Below are 14,381 nucleotides of genomic sequence, written 5' to 3'. Positions count from 1 at the left end.
GCTAACGTCAGATCAATTTGTGCTTATTCCAGTTTAATTGATTCAAAGCAGGGAAATAGCAGGGCCATACCATAAACAAGTGAGGGGTTGTAGAGCAGTGACATTCGGGTCTGGGCAGCTATTCCCGATTCCCCGTCGTTGCAATGGCTGTGGACCCAGACCCTGAGATAACTCTAATTCAAACCCTCTGCCAAGGTAAATCACCAATTAAGCAAAGGCCCTAACAGAAAACAGACCGTTCTCATCGTTTTCTCCTCCATATGGCGCAAGCCACTTATCACATACCTGCCTAAACTTGACCTGTCACATAGGACAGGGCCCAGACACTCTTTCAACGTGCAGATGCAGGTGCAGTGCATGAGAAACGGGGATCGGCGGGTTTGTTCCTGGGATGAGGCAGTTGTTTTCGGTAGGCCTTGGCTATGTGATCGTCAGGCCTGTCGTATGATGCAGGGTTCAGTTTTTCATGCCATGTGGGAGGGAAGTGTTCTAGAGTTGATTCAGAGTTTGAGAGGATGCTGCCAAGTAAGACATGTCAGATTTCTCCAACAGAAGGGACCTTTTCATCCGGGAAGGGGTCTTCAGGGGACCTTTCGGTGGCATGGATGCAGACTTTTCATGACCATCTTACATAATTCGAAAGACTGTAGAAAGCTCTTCTAGTTCCCCGAAGGACATTTCTTTCCGAGTCCTATCGGTTGAACATATCCCGCCATTGACGTAGGTAAAGCCGTTCACTGTCAAATAGCCCCCGGCACGACTCAGACTTGGGCTAGACCATCTGTAGCTAATAAAAAAACGCCATGTCTTTCACTGTGTCTCTGAAATTCTGCGAGGCGTTGCGGAGTGGCACGCGGGGACACGGGACAGAACGCCCTTTCCGGATATCGCAGGAATGCCAGTCTAGACAGCACACTCCACCCTTTCAACCACCACATGATAAAAGGAGCAATGATCAACGAAAACAGGTTCATCTCGACGTTGGTGGAATTGTTCCTGGGCGTTGCTACCTTGAGTATTGATCTGCTTTCAGGCAGAAGGAAAAACTTTGGACTTCAGGGAGGGTGTCAAAATAAACTAGTCTAATTCTCCGCCAAGATAGACTAAGCTTTCCTAAATCTTTTCGTCCCTTATGATAGAGATCCTGATTTTTTCTTTTTGCCTCCCCTTACCCTCTCATATCCTTTCAATGACAAACGTGTGGGATGCATGACACGGCCAAGGTGGTCGGAAACGGCCCAGGGAACTGGAATTCGACAGGGGCGAAGCCAGGATTTCAATGATGCCAAGGCCCTTTCCTCTCGTCGTGATGGGGGGGCCCTGCTTGGATGATCTTTTTGCCTCGAGTGAGCTGTTGATTTGAAGGCCATGTCTTGGAATTCCTCCCCCCAGTTCTCCTTTGTTTCGTTCAGTCCTCTTCTCAACGCCTTTTTTCCCTATCTCAAACATGGCTTCTCCAATTATACGGCCGAGAAGTGCCATGTACTCCTTTGAGGCCAAGAAGGCTTACTTTGCTGACAAGTTTGTCAATGAAAGCCTTCATACTGACCGCCCTCCCATGCGGCACATGAGATCATGGCACAACACTTCCTTCTCTTCTACGGCAGAGACTGTTGTTGGCGATGATGATCACGACGACCACCACCACCCTCATCACAAGAAGGGAGCCCCTTTCTACACTCTCAATGTCATCTCAGAACAGCCCCCAACACCGCCTGAAGAGCCCAAGATTCAACAAGACCCTTGCTTCTCCCTTCCCACAGAAAACCCTTTCAACCTCAAAGTTTCTCCGTCAAGGGACTCTTTCTTCTCTAATATCAGTGAAGAGAGTGTCTGCCCTCTCGAGACAGATCCTGAAAAACCTAGCCCTACCACCCCTGAGTCTCCCCCACCAAAGATCGTCTCTTCGAAATTCGTTGCACCTGCACCAGTGCATAAAAATGACACCATTGAGGCATGTGGCTACCCCAAAATCGACGACCCTGTCGATCCTGCGACGATCCTGTCGAAAAGGGATCTGCGCAACCAAAGGGTCGCTTTCATGGGAATCATCGTCATAATCAACATCTGTATGGCGATCACTGCCTTCTTTGGCAGGAAGAGCAAGTTGATCTTCATCGTCATCCTTTTCGTCAAGAGTAAGGATTTTCTATCTGCGATTCTATCTCCCACCGGGATGATGTATCGCGCCATCCATGACAAGTTCTACCCACCCAAGCCTGTTCCTCGAAAGTGGATCTTGTCTCTCATCCCTGCCTACTCTGAGAGCGAGGAGCAGATCGTCAAGACTATCTTTTCTCTTCGGGATAACGGTGTTGAGCCTCACAAGCAAGTCATGGTCGTCATCCTCGATGGCAAGCCTCGAGATGTCCGTTCACACATGACGAGAATGGTCCGCGAGTTCCAGCGCCCGTATGTCTCCCTCAAATGGAAGAAGGGTGTTTTGAACGTCCTTGCCGGTTTCATGGAAGATGTGCCTGTCATTGTTATCGAGAAGGTCAAGAATGCTGGCAAAAAGGATTCTCTTATCTTGTGCCACGACCTCTTCAACTCTCCTCGTGAGAATTCTCCCCTTTACACAAAACTTCTACGGAAGGAGATGTGGGACGAAATTCTCCCTGAATTGACAAAGGGGGAGGACTTTAAGGGCTTTGACATGGTTTTCTGCACGGATGCCGACTCGACTATCTACAAGGGTGCTGTCGCTCTTCTGGCCAATGCTCTTGCTCGTGATGATAAGGCTATTGCTGCTTGTGGCCTTGTCCTTGTCGAGCTTGAACCTGGATATGAGTGGTCTTTTTGGAATCTCTATCAACAATTTCAGGTATGTTACCTATCTCTCATCTACAAGTCTGTCTAGGAGGAAAGAAAACTCAAGACTATAATCCTAAGGGATGAAAAAACTTGAGCAATTTAGTCTAAGTTTAGGAGAGCTTTACTGAATTTAGACAATTGGTCTAAGTTTAGGAGACTCTTTGCTAAATTTCTTCTGACAAACTCTTCTAAAGTCTCTTCTAAAGTCTCATTTTTTCTTACTCCCTAAGGTCTAACTAACATTTCTATAGTACACGTTTGGACAATACGTCAGACGACGAGCCGAAGGGTTCATCGGAAAAGTCACTTGTTTACCCGGTTGCATCACCATGATCGCAGTGCGCCCAGAAATGGCCGGGGCTATTCGGAAATACGCCGAACCAGTTACCGGTGAACTAGTCATCAACCACCAAGTCCAATACCTCGTAAGTGGAGCCCCCCCTAATTCTCCTAGCCCTTCCCCAAATACCTTGCCTCCCACTTCCCGCAGTCACCCCACAAGGCTAACCAAACTTTCCAGGGCACTGACAGGCGACTCACTTACTCAATGCTGTCTCAGGGCGAGCATCTCCGCACGCTGTTCGTCCCTGATGCCGTCAGCGAGACAGTTGCTCCCCAGTCACTGTTCCACTACCTAAGCCAAAGACGTCGATGGGGCTCCAATGCCTACTTCAACAATTACTTCTATTTGGCTGGCGAGAAGATGATCACCATTACTCGCATTGCTGCTTCTGTTGAAGTCATCCGTCTGAGCTTGGTTTACTACCGCATTCTCAACACAGCCTTGTTCATCGCAAGCTGTGTTCGCCATGTCTCTGCCATCAAACTTGTTCCTATGTTGGTAGTTGGCCAATTACCGTCCCTCTGGTTCTTCTGTTCTATCCTCATTGAACCAGAGCTACGAAAGCGAGGGCACAAACTTGCGATTGGATACCTGATCAACAAGTGTGTATCACCGATCATGAGTGTCATCATCTTCACAAAAGTTGCCACCAATTTGGGAAGTCAGGTCTGGGGTGTATCTGGAGTCACCGCATCTTCTGGTCCCGTTCCTCCTCAGGTGGAGATTACAGAAGAAGAGGCGAAATTGTTTGAAGTTGACGTTGATGATTTATCTGTGGCCGAAAAGGGAGAAGCGCCTTTGTTGTTGAAAAACCTGTTAGAGGATGAGGCAATAGCTAAGCCAGAGCGTTGTCGCCTCAAGGATGAGCGAGGAGATGTAGAATGCTAGTCTATAGATTACTAGCGATAGACCACTAGACTAAAAAGTTAATTAGCATAATATTTAATGAGAACCATGAATCAATCAAACTCAATCGGTCATGATGCAACCCTTATTTGCCTTCAGATATATGTCATGACTCCATACAGTGTCTGCATGAGCCTCGACAGAAGCTTCGTCATCGTTGAATACTCCGAGTACAGAAACTCAGTTCCCTTGGCAACCTTTCTAAAACCGTTGATTCACTTAACTCAATTCCTGGTAGCGTTTGGGGTTGCGTGGCCTGAGTTCCCCGATTCCACGTTTGCGGTTCGCCGCATGTCTCACTATCCGCGTTCCCCCATCACACAACGGCGATTGTCACTAACCGTTGACTTGGCATGAATCAGAGATTTCCTTTATCAAATCAAACTCCATATTACAGACAGGGTGACATCACTGCTGCAACCCGTCCGGCAATACAAAACAAAGGTCGCCTGCCGAAGCCATATCCGGGCGCCATGCATTCCAGTCGTGACACTAACGCAGGACAACTGAGACCCCTCACATAAGCGTAAGATTATCTCCGTAGTGTCTGATCTGCTAAAATTCCGATGGCGATTCAGTTAAATAAACCCAATCGGTCTCCGCAAGATAGATCTCGCCGGCATAGCAGAACTAGCATCTTAGTTTTTTCACACTTTTAGGCAGCATAAACACTAATCCTATGATTGAATACATCTTATCGATAATGATGCAATTAATGATATACTTTTTCAACTGTAAACTAAACGACCAGTGATGACGATTATGCTTGACTGTTAAAGTTAATCAGTGGGTTCTAGATGTCACTCTTCATTCCAGCCACGCCTTGCCGAATGCTATCCCATGCCTTTTGACGGCTTATATAACCCCTCTCTCCGACATAAGCAGCAGCGCTGCTACTCCCCCACCTGAATTATTACCCTTTTTGGAATTTCCCCAATGCCTCTTCCTCGACAGTGTTTCTCCCGCTGGACCATTATCTCCGTCGTTGCCATTTTCATCATCGTCACCGTCACCGTCACGTGTGCTACCTACTTCACGCTGGCTAAGAAAAAGCATCATGCTTTTGATTGGACAAAAGTCATGAGTTCTCGTGAAGATGTGATCCCTGACTTTAGCTTTGCTGGGTATCATAACTCTGCAATCATACTGCCCAGCATCGCCGCCCCCAACATCACTGTGTCTTTTAATAATAGCGTTGATGTGAGACCTGCGATACAGGCTGCTATTGATAGTATTGCTTCTTCGGGCGGTGGCTCTGTCATCCTGCCTGCTGGTAAATGGTCTATGACTGCAGGCCTGAACCTCACTAGCAATGTTGTCGTCACCGGGTCTACTGGTGGTAAGACCGTCCTGTCACTGAGCGAGAAGCCATCCGTACCTGTTTTCACGCTTGGTTCTGGCAATACTGCCAAGCCCAAGTATGGATTCAGGTCAAATATCACCAACGACTACGTTCCCATCGGCTCGTCTTCAGTTGAAGTCGTTGACAGCAGTGGTTTTGCGGTGGACCAACTAGTCTATGTCGCTAGAATAGCCACAGAGTCTTGGATCGCAGCCAACGGCATGAACAACCTGGTGCGAGACGAAGCATCCCAAACATGGATACCGGTATGTCATAACCCTCGCCTGTAGATGTGTATGTACTAACTCTATTTAGGAGAACAAAAGATTTATGTCGCCAAATCAGATCAGCAGTGTCAATGGCAACAACGTCACCCTCAAGATACCCTTGACAGACAATATTGACCTGGACTATTTACAGCCAGAGCTTATTGTCTATACCCCTCCTGAAACCAACAGTGAGATGGGCATTCGGGACCTCTCCATTGAGGTGCCTGAAACTTGCTCTGGGGCCTCTCTCAGTGACAAGACGTGCAACTCTGCTGCCGTCCGCTTCCCATCTTGGACAGTTGATAGCTGGGCTAGTGGTCTGACACTCAAGGGCTTCAACAAGTTCTTCCAGATTGACCAGGACGCCTCTCGCATCACCATCCAAAACACCACCATGAATCGAGATAAGGATATCTCAGGGAGTGCTCTTCCATTTGACATCCTGATCCAAGGCTCACAGGTTCTCGTTCAAGACTGCGAGCAGGTTGGTATCTCGTCTGCCCGCTGCTTTTCTGTAGCCACAGGATCATTGACACCTGGCCCCAATGCTGTTCTTCGTCACAAGACTCAATCGAATTCTCAGACTATATACCCCCATCAGAGGTGGGCTCAGGGTCTGTTGGTAGAGGATACATCTGTAGCGACGTACTTCGTGAACCGCAACATCAAAGGTTCAGGGCAAGGTTGGTCCATCAATGGTGGTGTTGGCTGGAACATAGATGGATATTGTGAGTTTGAGTCCCCACCTACTGGCATCAATTGGTGCATTGGGTGCGGTGAAAGCGGTAATGAGCCAAAGGGCAATGCTACCTTGCTGGAGACGGGGCAGCGAGTTGAACCACAGAGTCTGTTCCAGGCGCAACTACGGAATCGTGGGGTCTATAGGTATGGAGAGGGAAGCTAAAATAATTACTACGGTGGTAATGGAATCGGAGGAGGATATTCGGAAGCAGGCGACAAGGGTGATCTGCATCACCCAACATAATTTAGAGTCAGGATAATTTAATTGCGTGGCATGACGTTAAACTATAAACCGTCTCAGCTGAAGACTTGTCACCTGGACACAATAACATGGTTGAGCATTGAGCTTTGTCATTAATAGTAACTATTTACTCTTGGTATCATCAACGTTAAACAATCAACCCCATTCATCACCGACATCATAATGATCATTTAAGCATGAGAGACCTGGACCTGATCCTTGGGATCAGTCATGGCCTGCTCAACAAAGACCTTGTGCCAATGTCCAGTGAGAAGCAGATGGGTAGTCTCCTTAACACCAGCCCAGTTCTCCCTAACAATATCCATGGTAGGTCGAGAGAAGACAACATCAATTTCTTCCAGAGTCTTGTTCTTGGTCTCAGGCATGAAGAAGATTTGGTAGATCTCACCAATGAACGCAATACCGCCGTAGAAGCCCAGAGCAAGGCCGGTTCTACCCATGGCATTCTGCATGGCAGTGAAGTTGTAGGTGACGACGAAAGAGGCGAGGAAGAGAAGAGCATCAGATGTAGTCATTCCGTAACTTCGAAGGTAGGTGGGATAGACTTCGGAGGGAACAACCCAGGTCAGACAAGCGTAGGAACCGAAGAAACCCATGTAAATGATGAGTCCGGATAGGTAAAGACCCTCGACAGTCTGCAGCTGGGTCTTGACGTCGAACTGATAACTGACACCAATCAAGACCAGGCCAATAAAGAATCCAGGCAACATAGTGATGGCCCAGAAGCGTCGACCGAACCTTTCCATGAGGAAGATGGCGGGAATAGTACCGAGGAGAAGAGATCCACCACCGACAAGGGACATGTAGTTGGATTCCTTCTTGTCAAAGCCAATCTGGTTCATGAGAACGGACATGTAGTACATGATAGCGTTAACACCAGTAAGTTGACCAAGAAGAATCATAATGTTGGCGTAGACAAGAGCGCGACGAGCACGGGGCTCAGTAAAGAAGTCCATCCAAGGGAAGCGATGGTTCTTGGCACCCTCAGCAACAGCATTCTCCTCCGAAATGACAGAAGCACTCATGACGTAGAACTCCTCACGAGACTCACGGTCCTCAATACCACGAATGCGCTTCCAGACCTTGTATGCATCGAGATGGCGCTTCTGGTGGATGAGGAAGCGGGGAGACTCGGGGAGGAAGAGCATGCCGAAGAACATGATGGTTGAGAAGAGGAGAGATGAACCGAGAATGTAGCGCCAGTTTCCAGGGACATTAAGAAAGATGGCGCCCACTGCATAACCAAGAACTTCACCGAGGGCGATGTTGAATTGGTACAGAGAGACGAGGTTGCCACGGATTCGGCGCTCGACCGTCTCTGCGACGTATACGGGGACTGTACCGCCTTCGAGACCGACTCCGAGACCGAGAATGACACGCGATGAGACAATCATACCTAAACAGTCAGCACGGTGATGATTGATTGATAATTAAAGCTTATGACGCCTCAGCGAGACATATCAAGACTATCGTGTGCCGGGGTTGGCCACCAGCGCCTGTGAGGCGCCGGAGAGAGCACGGTGATGATCGCGCAGAAATAAACGACTTACCAAAGTTGATGGAACCAGCTTCCAAAGCAGCACCAATAGTGTAAAGGATAATAGAGATAATAATAGCGCCCTTTCGACCAAAGTACTCGTTCGCAGGCGACAACAGCAGCGCACCACCAACAGCACCAAGCGGCATACCAGAGTTAACAAGACTATTCTCATGATCAGTCAGACCAAGATCATCAGGCAGGAACAAGTTCGCGCCGCTGATGAGAGACTGGTCAAGACCGGAGAGCAGACCGCCCATGGATGCGAAGGCTACGAGGAGCCAGGTGAAGTGCTTGGGGTTTGCGAACTGGACCTGGAAGAAGCCCTTCTTCAGACCGCCGGCCTCATCGAGCTGGCGCTCCATGTCGTCGATGAGATCGTCGATCTCACGACCGCCATGACGGGCTACTTCGAGGGCTTCGAACTCTGCTTTTTCGTGGCCCATGGCTTTTTGGATCTCATCCTTCTCACGGTCGACCGTGGTGGTCGAGTTCTGACGACTCTTACCCATGGTGAAGAGATAACAATTGTGTGTAATTAGTATTGAAGAGGATAGGTTGTCAGTGACACCTGTAGATAGGCTGGTCCAAAGAATCACTTGTCGCGGCAAACCCCAGGTTTTTATATGCAACCCACAATTCCAATTCCGCAAGTCTGGAGAGACTTTATGCTCGTAGTCTGTTTCGCCATGGGGCACCGCAAAATGCAACGGCACAAAGTTATGGGGAATATGCGGAGCGTACGGTAGCACCGAACAATTCGCCGCTGGTTCTCCATCAGAAGATGCCGTCTGAGCCGATCGATTATAATGAGGGTGGATCCAACGCGTCGTCTGTATCGATAACGCAGGCGACGTAGGATCGGGGGAAACATTTAGGACGGGATCACCGCGCGATTATCACTAGTGACATGATGCTTACTCGGACGATCCTCTTCTGCTACAGGCTCATCGAACCATCCATCATTGCCGAGATGCCTTATAAGGGTCGCATTGAAGTGTGTCGGTCCGGTGGGTAGGCCAATGAGTCGCGTGGGCGGTCACATTTGCATGTCGACTGGTGCAACTCCCGGGAGGGATCGACATGAGACTAACCGCGGATGAATGATGTTCCTTTTCTAGAAATGTTCTACAGCAAGCCTTTTACGTCACGGGAGCGGTTGACGGTCGCCCTGTTTCTCTCCACCAGCCATTCCGTAATGGAGGACCAACTGTCGACAGCACGGTAGCGTGAAGAGGCTGGACCAAATACTCCTAGCGTGGCATGACCATGACCTTTGTGCCAAAGTGATACGAGATGCATATAGATGGAAATATAAGGCATAAGGCGATGCCAAGTCAAAGGCACTGCTATTCCCATGCCAAGATGGGATCTCGTGGTAGACTAGACTGATTGAATGAAAGCGGCCGCTGAAGCGAGCACTAGAGCGTTTGCGATCTCGCCATGATTCAGCCGCATCTCTTGGCTGTCAATCAGTAGTAACATAACATGACGATGCCTCACTGTGAGAAAGCTACCCTAGGCCTACCCAACCGATCTCATGTTTTGGCATCAATTGACAGCTTACGAATCATAACAATGTAACGCAACTAACGTTAATTAAACTTTTACTTTATCGATCTAGACCTCTTATCGTGAGATGTTATGATTTGCTACCGGAGAATCGGCATCATTGCAACGACAGTCGCGTAAAAATACCGCGCCCAACGTCCCCCGTCCAATTGCACCACAAACCCACAAATCAACCTTAAGACTTCCCCATGGCGAACATACATGCGGAGACGTACATTCATTCTCACCACGCTATGTCTCCAATGTCCAGGGTAAGAACCTTGGAAAACCGCCTCTGCTCGTTTCGACTGTCGGCCCGTTGTCTCAAGCAGATGACTCCAAAGAACCCCACCATCTCCAACACGACGGAAAGAAACGGACCTAGACACAACTTGTTCGCGTGGTAGACAACGCGATTCTGGGTAGAACGAGGATATCACGGGGGTGCTATGACCCCCGCGATTCTGGGTAAAGGGCCGAATTCCTCCACAGAAGAAGTCAACCCCAATTACAGTACGGAGTAGACTCCCCATTTTTTGGAATCGCAGGGATTATCAGGCAGACGTTTAACAGGAACTCAAAGTGGTGATCACCTTTTTTGTATGAGAGAAAATCGAGTCATGGGCTCTTTGCGGATCCGCTTGAAAATACCTGCTTGGGCACCGAAGAGTTGGGATTTATACCGCTTTGGGAATTAACGAGTCTCCACTTGCAATCAAACCAGAAAAAACAGCATTGAATTCCTGTTCCACGGCGGAAGAATGAAACGGTAGCAGAGAGAAGAAAAATTCAGTGAATAGTGGGGTCCCTTACGACACTGGAAAACTCTTCCGACCCAGGAACCGGCATCTTGAGGTCATCGTGAGTCTGCGGCACAAGCAGAGCCTCAAAACTCCCGCTTGCTAACCCCAACCCACGAACACGAATTTAGCCATCTCTCATCATTCCCGTCCGCCACCGAAATCTCAATCTCCCTCAGCCCTACCGGCTGTGCCTTTCTTGGCTGAACTAAGCCCTCTTGGCTCTCCCCCTCGCATCCTTGACCCCAAAACCCATGACAAACGCGATCCTGAGAACTGTACAAATACCCGTGACAACAATACTGAACCAATCCTCCCAGCGCCAATCTGCAATAGCCAAGTTGCCAGAGATGCGCATGCCGATGTATATGGCCGTGAGCATGGTAAAGTCCGCTGGTAGGATAGCTGCCTGCACTGTCTTCCAGATGAAGATGTCGTGCGTGTAGCGCAGGAGCACGACGAGGATGATTAGGTATGACGTGCCCATGCCGCCGATCTGGTAGATGAAACAGCGGAAGTGGTCGGTTGGTGGGTAATTTGTGAAGAAGGCCTGCATGGCGAGATCGTGGTCGATAAAGTTGACGTACATCCCGATGAGAGTCAGGATGGGGTCGACCCAGAGGAACCAGAGGCTGTAGACCGGGTGAATTTTATCAGTGATTGCCATTTTGACGATGTTACGATAATGCGACAAGTATTTTGAAGAATTAGCATCATTGCAATGACTGATATTTCGAGGTTCTTATAGTCGTTGAGAAAGATGTCAGCAGTGTCAGCGCAGTAAGCTTATCCTCAACCCCGCGTCAGCATCACCAGGAATGGCAATCATTGGCTTCCCTTTATTGTATAAACATGTTTAACTGGCAGAAGAAAGCGTAAATATTTACATGCCTTCAATGTCTGGGCTTGGCAGTTGCCGGAACTCACGGGACGCTGAATAGGATTTGGGGGAGTCAGAGGGAGTGTTAGACAAGGATACTGTACTAACAGATGTATATGCGACTAAAGCGGTGTTGAGTTAAGACAATAACTCAACCGATCCTGTCAAGTCCAGTGTGACGGCTAGGGGAGGAATGAAAACTCGGGATCTTGACCCTAATTGACAGAAAGACTTAGGCTACTTAGTATAAGTTTAGCATAACTTTTAGAAAGACTTAGGCCACTTAGTATAAGTTTAGGATAACTTTTAGAATTTAGTTCAACGCGATATATTTAGGTCTGATATTTTCCTACTCCCGAGGAATAGGTATCTATTACAGACACGCACTGGATCCAGAGCGATATCCAATGACATATAATTTTTATTTTCACATTTGTTCTATCTATATATTTCCATGGATTCTACGCCTTTGAGGTGCGATTTCATGTAGCGTTAGATTTGACCAGCATCATGCATTCTCATTTGAGACATCGCGCAAAATAATTTCGGGCTACGAGTTAAACCTCGATGAGCTGACCCTGACCTCCGTTTTCCGTATGATTCCCTTACTGCTCGAGTTATCATCATCTGTCTCTTCCCGAGCTCGCGACGGAACACGCTGGGCGGAGGCATGAAATGTCCCTTTTCGACCATTGATTGAATCCAGCCTGATGCCCTGACCGGAATTCTGGAGGATGTTCTCGCTCTGTGATAATTAGCAGCTGTATCAACGTGTAAGATAGCAGAGCTGGGGAACACACTTCGCCTGTGTACTGATAGTTGGCCTCATTGGAGGAGCCGTAGTAGAAGTTAAACAGTTTTCGCAGCGGAGGTAGAGAACATGCGATGATGCCGAGACAGCATTCGACGTTGGAGGTGATACTGACGACGCCGAGATGATCTAGATAGCCAAGTTAAAAAGTGCACTTATAGATCCCAAAAAGGGCTCAAGGTGGTCAACCACATACAGGCGATCTCATTCGGATATTTCACCGTGTCGTAGTATTTTAGGTACGGCATTCGAATACAGGTCGCAATACTGGCCGAGACACCGAGACCGAGGATAGCGATGACCGATATCTTTCTGCGCCGAGACATTTGTAGACCTGCTACGATAAAGAACGGAATAATTGCGCATGCCCAATCGGTCGCCATCTGGATGGCCGAGACGATATAGCTCACAGTCTGCAAGCTGATGACCTTCTGACACGTTCCTCTGACACCTCCGTTAGCTGATCCATGTACTAGCTCTTATCCCAGGGACCGTATACTCACAAAGCTGGATTCCATGTCGCATTGAACGGCTTGCAATTGGCAAACACGAACGCCAACGCTAGAACGGTTACGATGACCATGATCGACATGTTGACGCATATAGGAAACACAACCCGCTTCCGACGATCGAGGCGTATACACGTAAAACCGATAGCGCATTTAATTATGGTTGACGAAACAAAGTATAAAAGCTCCCAGTAGGTCTGGTACTCCACGGCGCGGATAAGGTACATCTGATTGGGAATATTCACATCGCGAGAACCGACTCCGTAGCGCGCTGCAAGGATAGCGAAGACGACGGCCGGTATTAGAAGTATCTTTGCTCAAGCCAGTCAATCTAAATTCGTGATTAGTATAAAAGAAGAGGGTGACTCACTGTCGCAAGAACAGCTAGGTAATCTTCAAACCCAAGAAGTCGAGGCGATACACCAGATAAACCCGCGCGCACATAGATCCTGAGACAAACGACGACAACGCTGATAACACCAAAGGCAATAGCGAAGCCTTGAACAGCAGGTCCAAGATTCTTTGGTGTCAGAGGTTCGAGGGCGTCAGCGAGAGCTTGGATTTGCTCTCCTGTCATGGAAGCCGCCATTTTTGAAGTCGTCAAATTACGAGATGCGAGAATTGAATCTAGCCCACGCCGTTTATTTGAAAGGGGCGGGATCTTCTTTATTGCCGTGCATGATGGATCTGGTCTTACCCTGGTAGTGGCTTGTTGCCACGCAATGTGTCGATTCCTCCATGGTTGTTGGTGCTAGGGCGACAAGAAAACTTGGGTGATGAAAATAATCATCTAAACTTAGCCCAAATTACTCGCACTTTAGACCAGTTTATTTTTGACATCCTAGAAGAATTCTTGCTTCCCCCCATGTCTAGGTTGCTCCTGGATCATGCACACGGGACGTTTTACCTCGCTAGTCTTGATCTGTTTTCAGCTGTTAGGGGTCTGGTAGGGCCAAGACACTCATGTCGCTTTTGTTTCGTGTGCGCGGGGTTCTGATTGGAGTGATTTATGTGGTGGGAGGGGGGAAGAAGCAAAGTTCTTGGGATTAAAATACTACCTTGAAGAAGCCGGGTAACAATGCCGTGGTTCTTTGTCCCAAAATTATACGAGAATGCGAGTCATAAGTCTTCATCCATGTCACGCAATTCGTTACCCGTCCGTCAGAAACAAGACAATAATGCGATTTCTCATTTTCCGTGTTTCTTTTCTTTTTGTGAACCGAAAGGCCATATCAGGTTACTCACGCAAGAACTGTCTGATCTGGAAAACTACGCCGTTGTCCACTTCTGGTGGTAAGAGGGAAGAGACGACAACTGGAGACCGTGTTGGTCCCCTGCTCCGGGGAAACCATTCCCCTGCTCCTGAACGTTGCGCTACGACTCCATATCCAATAACACAAGCCGAAATTGGAAATAGAGTTCAAGCTACTGCAAGAGCCAAGACGGACATGATATGAGAATCCAGGGACGAGACTCGTAAGCGAATAAACACTTGTGAGCAATTACCTCAGTTACCGCCTCAACCTCTTCTACAAGAATGCCTGAGAAGGGAGAGACGAGTTCATTCATGTAGAGTAATGTAACGCCAAAGTAAATAGCACATAATGGCTGCTGTT

The 14,381-nt window shown here is 48.3% G+C and overlaps 5 protein-coding genes across 5 annotated transcripts; 2 read left to right on the top strand and 3 right to left on the bottom strand.

The window, feature by feature from the left end:
* Window positions 1–1,447: 1,447 nt before the first annotated feature.
* On the top strand, window positions 1,448–4,045 carry FTJAE_3297 (chitin synthase; the record flags this gene model as incomplete). Its single annotated transcript, XM_037349578.1, has 3 exons — window positions 1,448–2,824; window positions 3,066–3,239; window positions 3,305–4,045. 3 exons carry the CDS (start codon window positions 1,448–1,450, stop codon window positions 4,043–4,045), a joined length of 2,292 nt encoding a protein of 763 aa, XP_037209689.1.
* A 954-nt stretch (window positions 4,046–4,999) lies between these two features.
* Window positions 5,000–6,578, top strand: FTJAE_3296 (uncharacterized protein; the record flags this gene model as incomplete). The annotated part of the gene is made up of 2 exons (XM_037349577.1): window positions 5,000–5,671; window positions 5,721–6,578. 2 exons carry the CDS (start codon window positions 5,000–5,002, stop codon window positions 6,576–6,578), a joined length of 1,530 nt encoding a protein of 509 aa, XP_037209688.1.
* A 269-nt stretch (window positions 6,579–6,847) lies between these two features.
* FTJAE_3295 (myo-inositol transport ITR1) lies at window positions 6,848–8,726 on the bottom strand (the record flags this gene model as incomplete). The annotated part of the gene is made up of 2 exons (XM_037349576.1): window positions 6,848–8,073; window positions 8,228–8,726. The coding sequence occupies 2 exons, from the start codon at window positions 8,724–8,726 to the stop codon at window positions 6,848–6,850; spliced, it is 1,725 nt and encodes a 574-aa protein (XP_037209687.1).
* A 2,047-nt stretch (window positions 8,727–10,773) lies between these two features.
* FTJAE_3294 (uncharacterized protein) lies at window positions 10,774–11,232 on the bottom strand (the record flags this gene model as incomplete). Its single annotated transcript, XM_037349575.1, has 1 exon — window positions 10,774–11,232. The coding sequence occupies one exon, from the start codon at window positions 11,230–11,232 to the stop codon at window positions 10,774–10,776; it is 459 nt and encodes a 152-aa protein (XP_037209686.1).
* Window positions 11,233–11,995: 763 nt separating this feature from the next.
* FTJAE_3293 (uncharacterized protein) lies at window positions 11,996–13,354 on the bottom strand (the record flags this gene model as incomplete). Its single annotated transcript, XM_037349574.1, has 5 exons — window positions 11,996–12,190; window positions 12,246–12,385; window positions 12,453–12,700; window positions 12,760–13,076; window positions 13,136–13,354. The coding sequence occupies 5 exons, from the start codon at window positions 13,352–13,354 to the stop codon at window positions 11,996–11,998; spliced, it is 1,119 nt and encodes a 372-aa protein (XP_037209685.1).
* Between the last annotated feature and the right edge of the window lie 1,027 nt (window positions 13,355–14,381).

The sequence above is a fragment of the Fusarium tjaetaba genome, assembly GCF_013396195.1.
Source record: "Fusarium tjaetaba strain NRRL 66243 chromosome Unknown NRRL66243_c0000063, whole genome shotgun sequence".
NCBI classification, from domain to species: domain Eukaryota; kingdom Fungi; phylum Ascomycota; class Sordariomycetes; order Hypocreales; family Nectriaceae; genus Fusarium; species Fusarium tjaetaba.
The sequence above is the reverse complement of the archived record's forward strand: the minus strand, read 5'-3'. Positions and strand labels throughout refer to the sequence as shown.